Source organism: Glandiceps talaboti, chromosome 16 (assembly GCF_964340395.1).
Source record: "Glandiceps talaboti chromosome 16, keGlaTala1.1, whole genome shotgun sequence".
In the NCBI taxonomy this organism is placed as follows: domain Eukaryota; kingdom Metazoa; phylum Hemichordata; class Enteropneusta; family Spengelidae; genus Glandiceps; species Glandiceps talaboti.
The window spans coordinates 430,001-449,542 of NC_135564.1; the positions used below are offsets into that span (position 1 = coordinate 430,001).

Consider the following 19,542-nt stretch of genomic DNA (forward strand, 5'->3'; position numbering starts at 1 on the left):
ATTTAGGTGGGACTGTTTATCAGGTACATCAATATTCAATGGGAAAAGATCACCGACCACCACTATGACCACGACGTTCGTTTGGTGAGACGGAAACGTGAACCAATTTTTGTTGGTTTGACTCAGTCGGGTTACATGATTTCTTTTGCTCGTCGAACAGTAAGTCGGTACGGTTGGCTATGTTCAGTGTTGATATTTTGCCGCGAATTTGTCTGTGAACAGAACACCCCCCCCCCCCCCCCCCCGCCCGAACGCTTGGACGGTTACTAATTGACAGACCTCGACTAGAGGCCTTGCGTAAGGGGGTTTAGTATTTACAGTTCCGTAATTTGGTGTACAGTCAGTGACAACTTCCGGCTGACCACCCGGTGGCACATGTGAAAATAAAAGAAACAGAAAAATTCCTATTGTCACGATCAACAATGAACATTTTATTCGTTGCGATTCGTTTGACTCCACCTGGAGTGTTATGCAGTGTTTATCCAGATCCAGATCCAGGAAGTTGTGTCGTGTTAGTGGTTCAAGTTGGGGGGTTGTTTGTTAGAGAAACAACTAGTTGCTATCACTGCAGAAAGTTCGTGTAAACCCTGGAGTAATTATACAGTATAATTACTCCAAGTGTAAACTAACAATAAACCGAGCAGCCGATATGACACAGTCGAATCATGAATTAACTCGATTTTTGGCAAGATGAGAATGAAGACACCGTATCCGCGATCAGGACAGTACTATTGTTATAAACCACTCATGTCAAGCTCTTCAAAGCTATGTACAGCTAATACAATACAATGAACATTGTGACCAAGAGGTCACAGACATATATATTTTATTGTGATTATTCATGTTTGCCATGTCAATGTCAGAAATTGCGTGCAATTGTATGTAAAATAGGGGCATGATTTAGACAAATCATATGTAAGATATATGAACAGGTGCAACATATGATTGACATATCCAATGTCATATTCATAATTGTTATCATTTCCTGCTGAACAAAAATAACACAGGGTTGACGGAAAGTCGAATGCACTTGATGTGAACTTGATAAGGTATGCAGTGTTTTTAAATTTCAGGGTGTTTTATTTGTTCATGTTTTTCTCCATCGAGCATAACTATTTTAGATGTAAGGTGATAGCTTTAAGCCAACTCCAACTCACAGCTTGTTATGGTGGCAGTACTTTCCATGTTTTGAATAACAGTTTTGAATACCATAGACTTAGTGATAGTATATCATGTAACAAAATACATGGATAATGCAGTAAAAGGATGCCACACAAGTTAATAACACAATGGAAAACATGATTCCAAACCAGAGATTAAGTGAGTGTCTCATATTTCAAAACACATCGTTGATGGTCAGTCTAGAAAAATATTGTTAACTTAATAAATTGAGGTTGATTTGACCCGATGTTAACCGAGAGACTTGGCTATGAAAATATTGTTTGCCAAGCCAGTATGCTGAGTCAGATAGGCAAGTCTATGTGCTTACCCAGTGTTGTGTGTAAATTGAGGTTGATTTGACCCGATGTTAACCCAGAGACTTGGCTATGAAAATATTGTTTGCCAAGCCAGTATGCTGAGTCAGATAGGCAAGTCTATGTGCTGAGACTTGGCTATGAAAATATTGTTTGCCAAGCCAGTCGGCTGAGTCAGATAGGCAAGTCTATGTGCTTACCCAGTGTTGTGTCACTGAATTTATTCCCAAGTATGTTACAAACCTGGCAAAATAACACAGCAATAACACAAATCTCCAAAATAAGCAAAACATTATTAATTATACATCTGATTACCCAGCAGACACAACTTTTATTCTAATATCTGTTTCTCTTTATTGCAGATTATTTGATGATGTAAAGATTATCAGTCTGATGTAAACAAGTCCTACTTTATAGTAATCATTGGTTGTAATCAGTTTGAATTAGTCATGAGTTCAAAACAGAAGCAAAATAACAGTACCAGTAAGTGTGATAATGACGACAACTTTTACATGTCTAAAATCGGAAATATTCAATACACCCCAATGTTGTCCCTACTATAGTGAAAGGATTGTGCTAGTACCGTCCATGCCACCAAGCTAACTACCTAGATGCAGTACTGTAGCGGTTTTTCTATGTCACTCTCTGTCCTCTGCTGTTTCCTTTGCAAACCCTGGAAGAAATGAAAAATGTTGAGTCAAACAAGTTAAAATATAAAAAGAATAAAAAGTATTGTAAAGAAAAACAAAGTTACAATTATTGCAGCTAGTTTCTACTGTGCTTCAAAGGTCCTTGAGCTGTAGTAATCTTTGAATGACAATTAAAATTATAATATTTTCATATGAAGAAAAATGGTGTATGTTAAATGTGAACATGTCAGAGTATATTTTACTGTTGAAGACTTGCGTATTATATGCTGATCATTGTGTGACACATTATGCAAATTGCAATGTTATTGATATGTAAATTATTATGTAAATTAGCTGCCATCCTTGCAATCTATCCTCGGGAGAACATTGAACCTGGTGTGTTTAAAACTCCACTAGCAATAGCGGGAATGATCTTTGTTATAATTTGGTTCTTGTCATCTTATTGTCACCAAGGAAACAAGTATGATCACCTACCGGCTATCAAACATAATATTATCAACACCCCACAAATTAAAAATTTTGTTGACTAATAAATGGAGTCCATTTTTTGCTTGTTGCAGGACAAGGGAAAATCAAACATTAAAATGCCAGTTAGGATAGTTGAAATAGTGTAGTACTAGTAGCCGTAGTCCTTCAAGTCTACAGGTAGGCTACATTTAGGATAGTGGAAATAGTGTAGTAGTGATAGTCCTTCAAGTCTACAGGTAGGCTATAGTTAGGATAGCTGAAATAGTGTAGTAGTGATAGTCCTTCAAGACTACAAGTAGGCTACAGTTAGGATAGCTGAAATAGTGTAGTAGCGTTAGTCCTTCAAGTCTATACGTAGACTACAGTTAGGATAGCTGAAATAGTGTAGTAATGTTAGTCCTTCAAGACTACAGATAGACTACAGTTAGGATAGCTGAAATAGTGTAGTAATGTTAGTCCTTCAAGACTACAGGTAGGCTACAGTTAGGATAGCTGAAATAGTGTAGTAGTGTTAGTCCTTCAAGATTACAGGTAGGCTACAGTTAGGATAGCTGAAATAGTGTAGTAATGTTAGTCCTTCAAGTCTACAGGTAGGCTACAGTTAGGATAGCTGAAATAGTGTAGTAATGTTAGTCCTTCAAGACTACAGGTAGGCTACAGTTAGGATAGCTGAAATAGTGTAGTAGTGTTAGTCCTTCAAGATTACAGGTAGGCTACAGTTAGGATAGCTGAAATAGTGTAGTAATGTTAGTCCTTCAAGTCTACAGATAGACTACAGTTAGGATAGCTGAAATAGTGTAGTAATGTTAGTCCTTCAAGTCTACAGGTAGGCTACAGTTAGGATAGCTGAAATAGTGTAGTAATGTTAGTCCTTCAAGACTACAGGTAGGCTACAGTTAGGATAGCTGAAATAGTGTAGTAGTGTTAGTCCTTCAAGATTATAGGTAGGCTACAGTTAGGATAGCTGAAATAGTGTAGTAGTGTTAGTCCTTCAAGTCTACAGATAGACTACAGTTAGGATAGCTGAAATAGTGTAGTAATGTTAGTCCTTCAAGTCTACAGGTAGGCTACAGTTAGGATAGCTGAAATAGTGTAGTAATGTTAGTCCTTCAAGACTACAGGTAGACTACAGTTAGGATAGCTGAAATAGTGTAGTAATGTTAGTCCTTCAAGTCTACAGGTAGGCTACAGTTAGGATAGCTGAAATAGTGTAGTAATGTTAGTCCTTCAAGTCTACAGGTAGGCTACAGTTAGGATAGCTGAAATAGTGTAGTAGCCATTGGTAAAGAATTAGTTTAGTTAATGGCAAAAGTGGAACTGTTGACAGTAAAAGTTTTGGCTGTTTACAATGGGTGAAAATTTAACAAAAATGTGAAAAATTAGGAAGAGTTATAGCAGGAGGTGTGGGGGAAGGGGCTTTTAGTTAGATGCTGTGAAATCTAAACATAGCTATTATATATATGCCTTGTATTCTGTTTCCAAATAGTGTAAATCATCCTATTTTGGCATAAAACATAACCCAAAAGTTATCAAATTACCTAAAAATGTTAATGGCTATGTATATTGAGATAGAGCCATTGCATTGTACCAGTCGGTTACAACTCCCACCACCACACCCACACTCATCCTGTACTCCCGCCCACATGGCCAACACCCAACCCAAGACAAGAATGGCATGCAGCCAACTATTATGTTCTTGGTCATATTCTCTGAATGTGTAGCTTATTCTCCTGGATGTTGCATTAGGTTATCTCTCTTTATTCTGTCATTGCTTCTATAGTTTTTTTTCTGGTAGAAATCACTTGAGATTGTGCTGATCTACCCACAAATCAATGTGTTAGGTTAATTAAGAGGCTACAAAATGTATACTGAGTGTCAGTTCTTCAAATCTTCATATAGGAATGTAAGCAAAATGAGTATTGTTTAGTGGTGATCCTTGCACTCATACAAAGCATATTGCTTCCTTTTTTAGAACAGAGCATCGTATATGATGATATATTATGTGTCAAATAGTCTGTACTATACTAGTACTTACCAAATTAAATGTTCATGTACTCTGGGTTTAGTACTATGCCATACTACTATACATGCTATACTATTCTGAGTCACTATGACAGTAGATTTGTTTTTTCATATTTAAATGGTTAGAATGACTATAACAGGTATACATAACAGTAGCTATTCAAACAAACTTAGTGTTTGTACTTGCATTCTATTATGATATCTGAACCACTGCATCTGAATGTGTGTGGTGACTTTATGTTGATGGCAAAATAACACAGTAAATGAGTACATTGTCAAACAAAGTCAGGGTTTATTCACTTTCCATTGCCTACAACCATACTTACAATGGGCTTTATCCATTACCCACAACTGTAGCCTGATTCTATGCTTGTAGTTGATTTAGGCTATTAGATAATTGCCCACAACTCTAGCCTGATTGTATGCTTGTAATTGATTTTTTAAGTGTAATATTTGTGTAATTTGTTCCACTCTTTTCCTAAATTTCAGGTATGAATAAGAACTGGGTACATCCTCCCAATGCTTTAACACAGGGACATGTCATATATAATGTTAAGGTAAATACTTGATCTTACTTGCCTGGAATCTAATCACCTAGAAACTACATGTAGGCTTGTTTTCTACTGTCTCTCCACCTATAGTCAAATGGACAAATTCTACCAAAAATCTAGCTAAATCTGGGGAAAGGGTGAACAGCGCATGTCAGTAGTAATTACAGTCTGAAAATGAGTCATGTAAGAACATTATCACATTTACATCAGTGCTCCAATAGAATTAAACTACTGCTGTTGGTGGTGGTGAGAACAGAATGTTGTGCTAGAGAAATCCATTTGACTATACAATGTAGAGAGGTCATAGAAAATGAGTCTACACACTGTAAACTTGAAAATTGAAAATTCTGGATATTAAGTGTATGGAAGGTGTAGAGAGTCTCAGTTCATGGAAATGTAAGTGAATTTCAGTGCATAAATTAACCTAGTAAAGAGATTTTAATGTATGAAGGGTGTAGAGAGTCTCAGTTCATGGAAATGTATGTGAATTTCAGTGCATAAACCTAGTAAAGAGATTTTAATGTATGAAGGGTGTAGAGAGTCTCAGTTCATGGAAATGTATGTGAATTTCAGTGCATAAACCTAGTAAAGAGATTTTAATGTATGAAGGGTGTAGAGAGTCTCAGTTCATGAAAATGTATGTGAATTTCAGTGCATAAACCTAGTAAAGAGATTTTAATGTATGAAGGGTGTAGAGAGTCTCAGTTCATGGAAATGTATGTGAATTTCAGTGCATAAACCTAGTAAAGAGATTTTAATGTATGAAGGGTGTAGAGAGTCTCAGTTCATGGAAATGTAAGTGAATTTCAGTGCATAAACCTAGTAAAGAGATTTTAATATATGAAGGGTGTAGAGAGTCTCAGTTCATGGAAATGTAAGTGAATTTCAGTGCATAAACGTAGTAAAATAGGGAAGTTTGATATATCATACTTTAAACAGAAGTATTTACTGAACTATTGTGACCTATTTGTGACTAGAGTGGTGTTCATGTCACATAAGTAGTTAGTAGTTTGGATAGTAACAGGTTCTTTGTTTTTATATAGGCTATATAAACATTTTGAAGGGAAAACCTACAAGCCTTTAGGTATAGACAAACAAACCATTTATATATGCAGTGTAATGTTTTTGATTCAGGCAGCAAGTAGGTACAAATGAAAAACCTACCATTTGCTGCAACTATTATGATTGGATGACTTTATGTACTGGAGACAATGCATGTATGCCATATTCTAAGACCCTTCTGTTTATGGGTTTTTTAATGTACATTGTACAGTACGTATCATTCTAGTCTAGTGCTTAGACTGTCAGTGCTATCTTTCATTGAATTGTGGTTAGAGACCACATTGTCAGCCGGACTAATATCATTGATACAATGTGTACAGTTGTTTGAATTATTTTGGACAGCCCTGTGTGATAGCAATTTAATGTGCGACTGGTTCATAGCAATTTCTTATGATACACCAAACTGAAGTTTTACTGTCCTTAACTGTACGTGACTCACAAAAGTGAAGTTTTACTTTCCTTAACTGTAGGTGACTTTCCAATCTGATGGAGTTGTACTATCCTTAACTGTAGGTGACTCACATCAAAACCAACTTTTATCATTTTGATTCTCAGCAATAAGTACAACATAAAAGTATTTTTCTTTCATTAGAGGATACACTGTGTGACACTAGCACTTCTAGTATGTAAGGTACGCCATGATGGGGTGCCCTCACTTATCGGTCACCTCCTATCACTGTAAGAGACGCTGTGACGGGGCGCCATCACATATCAGTCAACCCTTATCACTGTAAGGTACGCCCTCACATATCGGTCAACCCCTACCACTGTAAGGTACGTCCTCACATATCGGTCAACCCCTATCACTGTAAGGTACGTCCTCACATATCGGTCAACCCCTATCACTGTAAGGTACGCCATCACATATCAGTCAACCCTTATCACTGTAAGGTACGCCCTCACATATTGGTCAACCCCTATCTCTGTAAGGTACGCCCTCACATATCGGTCAACCCCTATCACTGTAAGGTACGCCCTCACATATTGGTCAACCCCTATCACTGTAAGGTACGCCCTCACATATTGGTCAACCCCTATCACTGTAAGGTATGCCCTCACATATTGGTCAACCCCTATCACTGTAAGGTACGCCCTCACATATTGGTCAACCCCTATCACTGTAAGGTACGCCCTCACATATTGGTCAACCCCTATCACTGTAAGGGACGCCTTCACATATTGGTCAACCCCTATCACTGTAAGGTACGCTCTCACATATTGGTCAACCCCCTATCTCTGTAGGGTACGCCCTCACATATCAGGTTACCCATATCACTGTAAGGTATGCCCTCACATATTGGTCAACCCCTATCACTGTAAGGTATGCCCTCACATATCGGTCAACCCCTATCACTGTAAGGTACGCCCTCACATATCGGTCAACCCCTATCACTGTAAGGTATGCCCTCACATATCGGTCAACCCCTATCACTGTAAGGTATGCCCTCACATATCGGTCAACCCCTATCACTGTAAGGTACGCCCTCACATATCGGTCAACCCCTATCACTGTAAGGTACGCCTTCACATATTGGTCAACCCCTATCACTGTAAGGTACGCCCTCACATATCGGTCAACCCCTATCACTGTAAGGTACGCCTTCACATATTGGTCAACCCCTATCACTGTAAGGTACGCCCTCACATATCGGTCAACCCCTATCACTGTAAGGTACGCCCTCACATATCGGTCAACCCCTATCACTGTAAGGTACGCCCTCACATATCGGTCAACCCCTATCACTGTAAGGTACGCCCTCACATATTGGTCAACCCCTATCACTATTTTGATTGTGTGATAGACTTTATACATGTAGAACTTAGAAGTAGTCTGGGATGATGGTATTATCTCTTTGATTGTGTGATAGACTTTATACATGTAGAACTTAGAAGTAGTCTGGGATGATGGTATTGTGTTTTTGATTGTGTGATAGACTTTATACATGTAGAACTTAGAAGTAGTGTGGAATGATGGTATTGTGTTTTTGATTGTGTGATAGACTTTATACATGTAGAACTTAGAAGTAGTGTGGAATGATGGTATTGTGTTTTTGATTGTGTGATAGACTTTATACATGTAGAACTTAGAAGTAGTGTGGAATGATGGTATTATCTCTTTGATTGTGTGATAGACTTTATACATGTAGAACTTAGAAGTAGTGTGGAATGATGGTATTATCTCTTTGATTGTGTGATAGACTTTATACATGTAGAACTTAGAAGTAGTCTGGAATGATGGTATTATCTCTTTGATTGTGTGATAGACTTTATACATGTAGAACTTAGAAGTAGTCTGGAATGATGGTATTATCTCTTTGATTGTGTGATAGACTTTATACATGTAGAACTTAGAAGTAGTCTGGGATGATGATATTGTGTTTTTGATTGTGTGATAGACTTTATACATGTAGAACTTAGAAGTAGTGTGGAATGATGATATTATCACTTTGATTGTGTGATAGACTTTATACATGTAGAACTTAGAAGTAGTCTGGGATGATGATATTGTGTTTTTGATTGTGTGATAGACTTTATACATGTAGAACTTAGAAGTAGTGTGGAATGATGATATTATCTCTTTGATTGTGTGATAGACTTTATACATGTAGAACTTAGAAGTAGTCTGGGATGATGGTATTATCTCTTTGATTGTGTGATAGACTTTATACATGTAGAACTTAGAAGTAGTCTGGGATGATGGTATTATCTCTTTGATTGTGTGATAGACTTTATACATGTAGAACTTAGAAGTAGTCTGGGATGATGATATTATCTCTTTGATTGTGTGATAGACTTTATACATGTAGAATTTAGAAGTAGTCTGGGATGATGGTATTGTGTTTTTGATTGTGTGATAGACTTTATACATGTAGAACTTAGAAGTAGTCTGGGATGATGGTATTGTGTTTTTGATTGTGTGATAGACTTTATACATGTAGAACTTAGAAGTAGTCTGGGATGATGGTATTATCTCTTTGATTGTGTGATAGACTTTATACATGTAGAACTTAGAAGTAGTCTGGGATGATGGTATTATCTCTTTGATTGTGTGATAGACTTTATACATGTAGAACTTAGAAGTAGTCTGGGATGATGATATTATCTCTTTGATTGTGTGATAGACTTTATACATGTAGAATTTAGAAGTAGTCTGGGATGATGGTATTGTGTTTTTGATTGTGTGATAGACTTTATACATGTAGAACTTAGAAGTAGTCTGGGATGATGGTATTATCTCTTTGATTGTGTGATAGACTTTATACATGTAGAACTTAGAAGTAGTCTGGGATGATGGTATTATCTCTTTGATTGTGTGATAGACTTTATACATGTAGAACTTAGAAGTAGTCTGGGATGATGGTATTATCTCTTTGATTGTGTGATAGACTTTATACATGTAGAACTTAGAAGTAGTCTGGGATGATGGTATTATCTCTTTGATTGTGTGATAGACTTTATACATGTAGAACTTAGAAGTAGTCTGGGATGATGATATTATCTCTTTGATTGTGTGATAGACTTTATACATGTAGAATTTAGAAGTAGTCTGAGATGATGGTATTATCTCTTTGATTGTGTGATAGACTTTATACATGTAGAACTTAGAAGTAGTGTGGAATGATGGTTTTGTGACAAACCAAAATCTCCTCTTCCCATTCCTCTTACTTTGTGGCTTTTATCATTTTGACCCACTTTAAAAGTTTTGTTTTATTAGAGGTTACACTGGATATCACTTATTGTAATTTTTATATCAGAAAACTTGATAATTCTTTGACCATTTCTATATACTGTGGTATGTACAGTGCTTTTGAATATTAAAAAATAGAAAAGACTTTTAAATAAACTTTATTTTTATGGTTCAGTTCTTAGGTCAGACAGAAGTAGACCAGCCTAAGGGAGCTGATGTAGTGAAAGAAGCAATTCGAAAGTTAAAGGTATGTCAAAACAGAGTAATTTCTTTTGAATATTTTCTTTTATGTTCAGTTTAAATCTGCCTACTGAGGTATGAAATTTATCCAAATTTCAAGCCATTTTTGTACTGTGTTACTACTTGACAACACATTCGAATAAAATTATGGTTGCCTTAGAAACCAAAGAGTTAGTGTCAGTATTCCAGTATATAGTACTTGGCACATGGGATTAAGTAAAGTGTACAATTGTTTCTTTGTGTAGTTTTCTCGGCATATCAAGAAAGCTGAAGGAAATAAACCTCGTAAATTAGAGTTAACAATATCAGCTGAGGGACTTGGTTTACAGGAACCAAAAACAAAGGTAGGCAAGTTTATGTTTCTGTGTGTGTGTGTGTGTGTGTGTGTGTGTGTGTGTGTGTGTGTGTGTGCGTGTGCATGTGCGTGCGTGCGTGCGTGCGTGTGTGCGTGCGTGCGTGCGTGTGTGTGTGCATGCATGCATGCATGTATTAATTATGTATATAGTATATGTGGATGTTTGCATATCTATAGTATGCATACATGCTTGTGTGTTTGTGTGTATGTACATGTGTTGTGTGTATGCATATTATATTATTGTGTGCATGCATATTATTACTCTGCAAATGTGGGTATGTATATCTGCATACATGAATATCATGGATATGCCCAGACCATAAAAGCTACAAACTCATTGAAATGTATTGCTGTCATTGGATTTCAGGAGAGGCTGCACACATATGCACTCCATCGAATATCATACTGTGCTGATGACAAAACTGACAAGAAGATATGTGCCTTCATTGCAAAAGAACAAACTACAAATAAACATCTTTGTTTTGTACTTGACAGTGACAAATGTGTAAGTATCTTCAATAATATGTGACACAATATGAGAAAAGGTAGTTGATATCTGACTTGCAGGTGAACACCACTCGGGGAAGCAAATGGTACTTTTATAAACTCACGATTTCACATCACATAAATTTTATGTGATTACCAAAAAACACCAAATTTAAACTCTATTTCACTGTGATTGTTCTAGCACTGGCCCACTGTTGCTTCATGGGACTTACATGCATATGTATTAAATGAACAAATATTCATGACTCCGAAGTGCTTATTACCTCCAGATAAATGGTCATGATATATATGTCTGACAGCACAACAGTTCCTCTGTTGTGCAAATCTAATCGCCCAGTGATAAATATAGTAAAAACTTTGGAAGCCCCAAACAGTACACTACAAATTTATGGAACTAGCTTTCAGAGAGACTATAAAAACAATGACGTCCATTCAGTAGCTTATCACTGTTGTATCAACATGTTGCGATAATAGTTTTAGTTTGTGTCTATCTTAGTACACTGTACCAGTAGTCTTCATTACCACAGTAATAATAGTTTTCTTTGTTTATTTTACTCTAGGCTGAAGAAATCACCCTGACAGTAATAATAGTTTTCTTTGTTTATTTTACTCTAGGCTGAAGAAATCACCCTGACAGTAATAATAGTTTTCTTTGTTTATTTACTATAGGCTGAAGAAATCACCCTGACAGTAGGTCAAGCCTTTGATTTAGCATACAGAAAGTTTCTGGATACATCAGGCAGAGACATGGAAATGAAGAAACAGTTTATTATATTGCAGAAACGGGTAAGAATACAAGATAAGACACACTACTGTCTTGAATAAGATGTAGAGAGTTTCAAATATGACACTTCAAAATATTGCACATGAAAATATTGTGGAATTCTTTGTTTCATAAAATATGTGGTGCAATTTTGTTTTCTTACAATGTTGTATGGCATGGCTTTACATTTGCTGGTTCCTGCATACATGCATTGCATACGTACACAGGTGGCAAGTAATATTATCTAGCACTGTCATTAAATGAGGTGATTGATTGAACAGTAATTCAATATGGCAAAAGCAAGGTGGTGATAACTAGTTATCTGTGGCCGTTACATGAACCAATAGTTGACATGATGACACGGTGTTCAACATAACTATTACATGTATGCCTAGTGGCTTGTATAAGTGAAGTGAAGTAAAATGACAGTCAAATGAAAGCGTTTATATTTACATTTTTATGAATAATTTGAGCAAGATGTTGTCTTAAAATAGTCTGACACAAACTAAATCCTGTAATTTTTGTTTCAAATGTCTCACTACAACTTAACTTGGACTAGTAATAACAGATGTGTTTTTCAACAAAGATTCATTAATTATTTCAATTTTATCAATCTATAGTTACAAGAGGTTGAAACAGAAAACACAAAATTACGGAAAAGAGTGGCTGAACTTGAAGCTTTAACTGGTCAGAAATCCACATTATCCAATGCTAACAGTTCAACACCATCTACTACTGATACCAATCCACCAGCTGCAAATCCACCACCACCACCAGCAGCACAGCCTCAAGTAACCTTACAACAACAGGTCAGTTATTTAGAGTTAAGACATTGCAGATTATTTTAATATCAAGAGACATGGGAATAAATGTTCATGGATTCTGTGTTCACAGTTATGAATGCTACATGTCTACTTGACTTGCAGAGTTTAAACATTTTTGGAAGTGAATTCCATCTTGTACAGTAGTAGTAGAAGTAGTAGTAGTAGTTGCATTTATTACATTCATTTGTAAGTTACAATTCCAAAGTAACTACAGTCAAACCTGTCTTAGCGATCACCCTGAGTGGCCACCTTCTCTAACCGGTCACTTTGTGGCAGTCCCATGCAATTTTACATGTTAATGACATTTGATAGAACGGCCACCTCTTTAACGCGGTCAGCGGCCACCTATTACCGGCCCAATTTGGTAATTATACCATGTATAACGGTCGGTATCTTTGAGTTGAAACTCTCAATTGAAATAGAAAGTCGTCAGAGGTTGTCCGATGTTTTGTTTTATCGCCGTATCGGTGTGAAAACACACACCGTCTTTGGTTAACAATAGGCACTGCACTACGGAAACAAGACAATGACGTAGTTCGTTCATGTTATTCACTACGGCCACACTGTGGGCATCACCCGGTAACATCAAACAGGGTGACCGTACCGCCAATAGACCCACAGTAATGCCAACGATACCCGTTTAACACTTGCTGCAGTGCCGAAAGGAGTCAGAAAATTTACCGTACAAAGAAACATTGAAGTACAATTGTCAGGTCGTAGGTCAAAGTGCGTCATCACATTAACACGTGAACCACAGTCCCTCTGTGCGTGAACGTAACAAAACATCAATGGCGGCAACTGTGTTTATCGGAGCGAGAGCTTCGTACATGTACCATTCTATGTTTTTGCATCGTAGCTATCACGTCGTAACAAATAGTATCGCAGAATTACCTACCGTTTATCATCGAAATCATGGCGAAGACTTCGGAAGACGTTGATTTGAACGAGAAGGTTGAGATTATCAGTCTGTACAAAGCGAGTGGTTGTTCTGTGGGCTCACGCAAACTGGCAAAGTATGGTGTTGGGCATACCCAGATACAGAAAATACTGAAACGCACGTCTGTATTTTTGGAGGAGTTTGAAAGCAACGCACCAGGTGATCGTAGAAGAAAGATTCGAAAGACGGGTAACAAAGAAATCAACAAGCTGACGTGGGAGTTTCAGTAGCTAAGCAGACTTCAATGTTGCAGTTCTTCAAGCCAGCCAGAGTGTGAACTTTTTTAACAAGAAGTACATGTCATGGATAAACTGTGTTACATAAATTTGTAATAGGACTAGACTGTATTCAGAAACTGCAAAATTACTTCTAGAATGTATGCAAAGCAGAGTTGTCATTGAATTGTAAATACATGTACATGTATTTTTGATGTGAGATTAAATAATTAGTTTTGAAACCCTTAATATTGTGTTGTATTTAGTTTGTGTCCCCACTTCTCTTAACGTCTCAATGTTTTGGCCACCTGCAAAAACAACCAACCCTCTACAGAAAGGTCACCTCTCTATAGTGGCCACATTTTGTTGGTCCCTTGGCTGACCACTATACACAGGTTTGACTGTATATTTTACTGTCCTATTGATTCTTAGAACCATGAACAATATATTCTCCAGTACATGTATAAGGTTTCTGTAGGATCAGACTTGTACCACTAACTATTAAAACTGGATTCAATTCTTTTACCCAGTAAGGAGAAATCTTTGTCTTTTTCCCAGTCCTTCTTTAATATTAGTACTACTACTACTACTACTACTACTAGTATCTTATCTACAGTGTCTCCAGTTTATTTTGCATCGCTCTGTTGTAGTTTAGTACCTTTTGCTGCTATCTTGCCCCATTTCTTTTAGTTCTCACATTGTATACCAGTAGAAACCACAAACGACAGTGTTCTCCCTACAAAAGGTTACATGGGCCATCATGAAATTTCTGAGAGCCCTTTTGAAGAAATAAATATTGCATTGTAAAAATGACATCCAAATAGTGAACAGACATACTATGTAGCAATTGTTGTGAACAGACACACTATTTAGCACTAAGTCTTGTAAACATACACACTATGTAGCAATTGTTGTGAACAGACAGACACTATGTAGAACTTGTTGGGAACAGACACACTATGTAGCAATTGTTGTGAACAGACAGACACTATGTAGCACTTGTTGTGGACAGATAAACACTATGTAGCAATTGTTGTGAACAGACACACTATGTAGAACTTGTTGGGAACAGACACTATGTAGCACTTGTTGTGAACAGATAGACACTATGTAGAACTTGTTGGGAACAGACACACTATGTAGCAATTGTTGTGAACAGATAGACACTATGTAGAACTTGTTGTGAACAGATAGACACTATGTGGCACTTGTTGTGAACAGATAGACACTATGTGGCACTTGTTGTGAACAGATAGACACTATGTAGCACTTGTTGTGAACAGACACACTATGTAGCACTTGTTGTGAACAGATAGACACTATGTAGAACTTGTTGGGAACAGACACACTATGTAGCAATTGTTGTGAACAGATAGACACTATGTAGAACTTGTTGTGAACAGATAGACACTATGTAGCACTTGTTGTGAACAGATAGACACTATGTGGCACTTGTTGTGAACAGATAGACACTATGTAGCACTTGTTGTGAACAGATAGACACTATGTGGCACTTGTTGTGAACAGATAGACACTATGTAGCACTTGTTGTGAACAGATAGACACTATGTGGCACTTGTTGTGAACAGATAGACACTATGTAGCACTTGTTGTGAACAGATAGACACTATGTGGCACTTGTTGTGAACAGATAGACACTATGTAGCACTTGTTGTGAACAGATAGACACTATGTGGCACTTGTTGTGAACAGATAGACACTATGTAGCACTTGTTGTGAACAGATAGACACTATGTGGCACTTGTTGTGAACAGATAGACACTATGTAGAACTTGTTGTGAACAGACACACTATGTAGCAATTGTTGTGAACAGATAGACACTGTAGAACTTGTTGTGAACAGATAGACACTATGTAGCAATTGTTGTGAACAGACACACTATGTAGAACTTGTTGTGAACAGATAGACACTATGTAGCAATTGTTGTGAACAGATAGACACTATGTAGAACTTGTTGTGAACAGATAGACACTATGTAGCACTTGTTGTGAACAGACAGACACTATGTAGAACTTGTTGGGAACAGACACACTATGTAGAACTTGTTGGGAACAGACACACTATGTAGAACTTGTTGGGAACAGACACTATCCACTATGTAACACTTGTTGTGAACAGACACTATATACCACTTGTTCACCTTGTATTCTCAATAATACCTCTTTACAGGAAGGGATTATTATATAACCTTTCAAATTTCAATAAATGACTACATATGTGATGATAAACTGACAGATTTGTCATTTCATTGTAGTCTCCTTAAAGTGCAGTCATCATTTGATTTGAGTCCAATGCCAAACCAAATTTTTACTACACCCAAAGTGAACTCAGGCATTGTACTGATATGTCATATTGAATGTTGTGATCCGAATTTAGGATTGTTTAGAGCTTATAAATGGGACACATTGTATTTGTCAATTCAGTCTAAAGGAATGAGTGTTGAAAACTTAAGGGAGAACACTGGTCCTGATACCTAGCACCTAAAGTATTATCAAAACCGAGTAGTAATGTTTGTGTAGTCCCATTCAAAGTGCCACTGCTCAATTCTTCCTTGCGTGTATCAATAATTCTTGCCATGCCATTATCTTTTTTTATCTCTTTTGCTGTGCACAGAAATCCACTAGTTCTGTTCCTTCTTCACAAATTGTTAAGTCTTCACCCATAACTCTTAAACAGCAGGTGAGTTTTATCCCTGTGATGTACATCTCAAGTCATTAGCATTTCATTTCTTCCCTGTAAAAGATACTAAATACCCTTCTGTCATTTATTCACCACTAATTCATTATAAAATTAGTTGATGGTTATCATTTTCCACTAAAACATAATAAACCAGTACTTACATGGTTGGTAAAATTAGTTGAAAACTTAAAGGTCCATGATTCAATACCAGGTTCTCACATTAGTACTACCTTATCTTTGGCAATACAACTATTACAAATGTTTATTCTTTGTGTTCTAGACCAGCTTATTCTATTCCTCTGTCAAAGACTGTTTTTCGCACCTGGTTTGTAATCCTAATCAGACATTGGCCTTTAACTTGTAGTGGGGTTAGACAATTGACACAGAATGACATTGGCCTTTAACTTGTAGCGGGTTTAGACAATTGACACAGAATGACATTGCCTCTAACTTGTAGTGGGGTTAGACAATTGACACAGAATGACATTGGCCTCTAACTTGTAGTGGGGTTAGACAATTGACACAAAATGACATTGGCCTTTAACTTGTAGTGTGGTTAGACAATTGACACAGAATGACATTGGCCTTTAACTTGTAGTGGTGTTAGACAATTGACACAGAATGACATTGGCCTTTAACTTGTAGCGGGTTTAGACAATTGACACAGAATGACATTGGCCTTTAACTTGTAGTGGGGTTAGACAATTGACACAGAATGACATTGGCCTTTAACTTGTAGTGGGGTTAGACAATTGACACAGAATGACATTGGCCTTTAACTTGTAGCGGGTTTAGACAATTGACACAAAATGACATTGTTCAGGTGATTGTAGGTTGTATACCAATTTAGGAATATTCAAAATAGTTGGGTTCATTCTAGACTATCATGTCCAAAAGTTGACCTTTTCCTGTGCAAGCTTTGTAAAACCTGATAAAGTTTGCCAGACTTTGCTCTCACATCTGGATAACATGAGTATAGCTTGTGGTGGTAAGAGCAGAATTATGCTGGTTAATAGATGGTGTCTTTTATTAGAAATACTTTGTCCTGACATGGTGTAAGTTAAAATATGATATCCTCTTGGTAGAGTATATTTTGGATAAAGGGATGAATGAAGGTGTTTGGAGTGAATAAAAGATAATTTTATATTGTCTACCTGTCTTTTTCAAATTTCATATTTTACACTCTAGTTCATGTACAATTGAATGGCTATTTTAAATGTTGATAAATTTGAGACAATTTTGTTCACTGTTCCAAACATTTGCATAGTTAATCTTAGCCCAGAGAGTGTGCTATCTGACACAATATACTGGTTGACTTGACAGATGTTCTGGCCAACAAGATTGTCAAGACAGATAACCAAGTCTCTTGGCGAAGCGAATCACCAAGTCAGAGTCTTCTTGTTGTCAAAAATACAGGTCCTAAAGTGACATAGCTGGTAACTGAGACCCTATTTTGAGCTTAAGTCTGATGTATAAAACTCACATACATAATACTAGACTGTAAGATATGTGTCGTTACTCAGCCCTCATCTACCTTGCTCCTGTGATAGGGGGTTGGTCGATGTGTGAGGGCGCCCCACCATGGTGTACCCGACAGACTAACATTATATTCACTATAAAGCTTATTTAGGGGCAAATCAGCATCAACAAAACATTGGGGGTGGGGGGGGGGGGGGTTAGATTAAGTATGCCTGTGGTTTATTATGCACAAACAAGGATGGTAACCGAGAATGTTGTGTTTTTCAAATCTGTTGGTGCAAATTGTCATAATGCCATTTTAACCACAAAAAATTATTAATTTTCCATTTCCTTGGGAATTAACCAAACTCATGTATAATGTTTACTGATTGTGAAAATTGTGTACATTTACTTTGTTTGTTTGTTTGTGTGATGTTTTAGGCAGAACAACATGTTGTACAACAGCCTCAACCTGTGCAAAGTGACAGTCTATTTGAAATGGAGCCATTCTCTCCAACTGGAGCTGGCACACACAATGGTTTCCAAGTTACAAGTAAATCTAATACTGCCTTGCCACTGTCAAGTCCTCCTGGACCTGTTGCGCCAGGTAAGATTATAATTAGTTACTGGTGGACCTCTGAAAACCTTGTTTAACCCGTTTATAATTTCTGAGCATGCTCTATGTTATGTGCAAAGGTAAAAATAAGTCTTGTCTTAACCTGAATTGATTTGAAACCTATATAAACAGAGTCAGTTCAGTTAATCAGTTCAAACTGGCTTCTATCCCCATGAGAAAAATTGAGCAATGGACTTGAATTGATAAGCTGGTTTTACAGGTATATAGGTATACACTATATACAGGTATAATTCTGATTTTAGGCCTTATTTAGGCCTCTGATATCAGATCATGGTTAATTAAAGTCTTATCAGTGCGTATGCTTGCATAGTCTTCAATTTAAATTTCATTTGCAAGTCCTTCCCAGTGTCTATCTAAACGTCTCTCAAAAGAATATACATTTTGTGTATCAATTGAACCACATGATTGGGAAGACTATTCCAGTGGTTTATACTTCTATGTACAAAACTAATATCCAGCCTTGTATGGACTTTGAGCAGTTTATATTGATGCCCTCTAGTGTCACAATGTCTGGACTTGACAAAATCATTCACTCTAGTTTTGAATGAATTTACTTTCAATTGGTTCATTACCAACCCCTTGAGGTGGTTCAAATTGGTTCAACTAATAGTTTGAAAGTGATTTAGTATATGCCGGAAGAGAACCGAATTCAAACCAATTTCACCATTCCACGTGGAACAGGGCAATACTGTATTGGGGTACTAGTGCCAGGTATCAATCAATCCACCTTGGGTGAATGGTCCCATTTATTTAAACCCACCAGAAATACGTGCATAGTATGCAGTTGTATTTCAACACATTGCCACTATTTTTCAGCCTTGCTCAGTTTACTTTTCCAGCTGTATTTTGCTTACCTTTTCAGCTCTCTTCCATGCTTACTTTTTACAGCTGTTCCACCTCCTCCTCCAGTTCCAGCAAGAACAAGAAGAAAGAGTTCTCCCACATCAGGTCTCTATCTCTCTTCTAAGGGTGCTGTGTAACTTATGCCT

At 37.1% G+C, this 19,542-nt stretch overlaps 1 protein-coding gene across 2 annotated transcripts in view; it reads left to right on the plus strand.

Moving 5' to 3' along the window:
- LOC144447068 (uncharacterized) overlaps positions 1–19,542 on the plus strand; it is a 38,855-nt gene that overhangs the window by 145 nt on the left and 19,168 nt on the right. Inside the window, exons 2-10 of one of the 2 annotated variants that reach the window (XM_078136964.1) lie at positions 1,838–1,958; positions 5,105–5,172; positions 10,092–10,163; positions 10,402–10,500; positions 10,879–11,016; positions 11,688–11,804; positions 12,402–12,590; positions 16,393–16,458; positions 18,358–18,523. In XM_078136964.1, the coding sequence (XP_077993090.1) occupies positions 1,925–1,958; positions 5,105–5,172; positions 10,092–10,163; positions 10,402–10,500; positions 10,879–11,016; positions 11,688–11,804; positions 12,402–12,590; positions 16,393–16,458; positions 18,358–18,523 (949 nt within the window). In that variant the 5' untranslated portion in view covers positions 1,838–1,924. The remainder of the gene's footprint in view (positions 1–1,837; positions 1,959–5,104; positions 5,173–10,091; positions 10,164–10,401; positions 10,501–10,878; positions 11,017–11,687; positions 11,805–12,401; positions 12,591–16,392; positions 16,459–18,357; positions 18,524–19,542) is intronic. The other variant, XM_078136965.1, reaches the window with a different exon arrangement.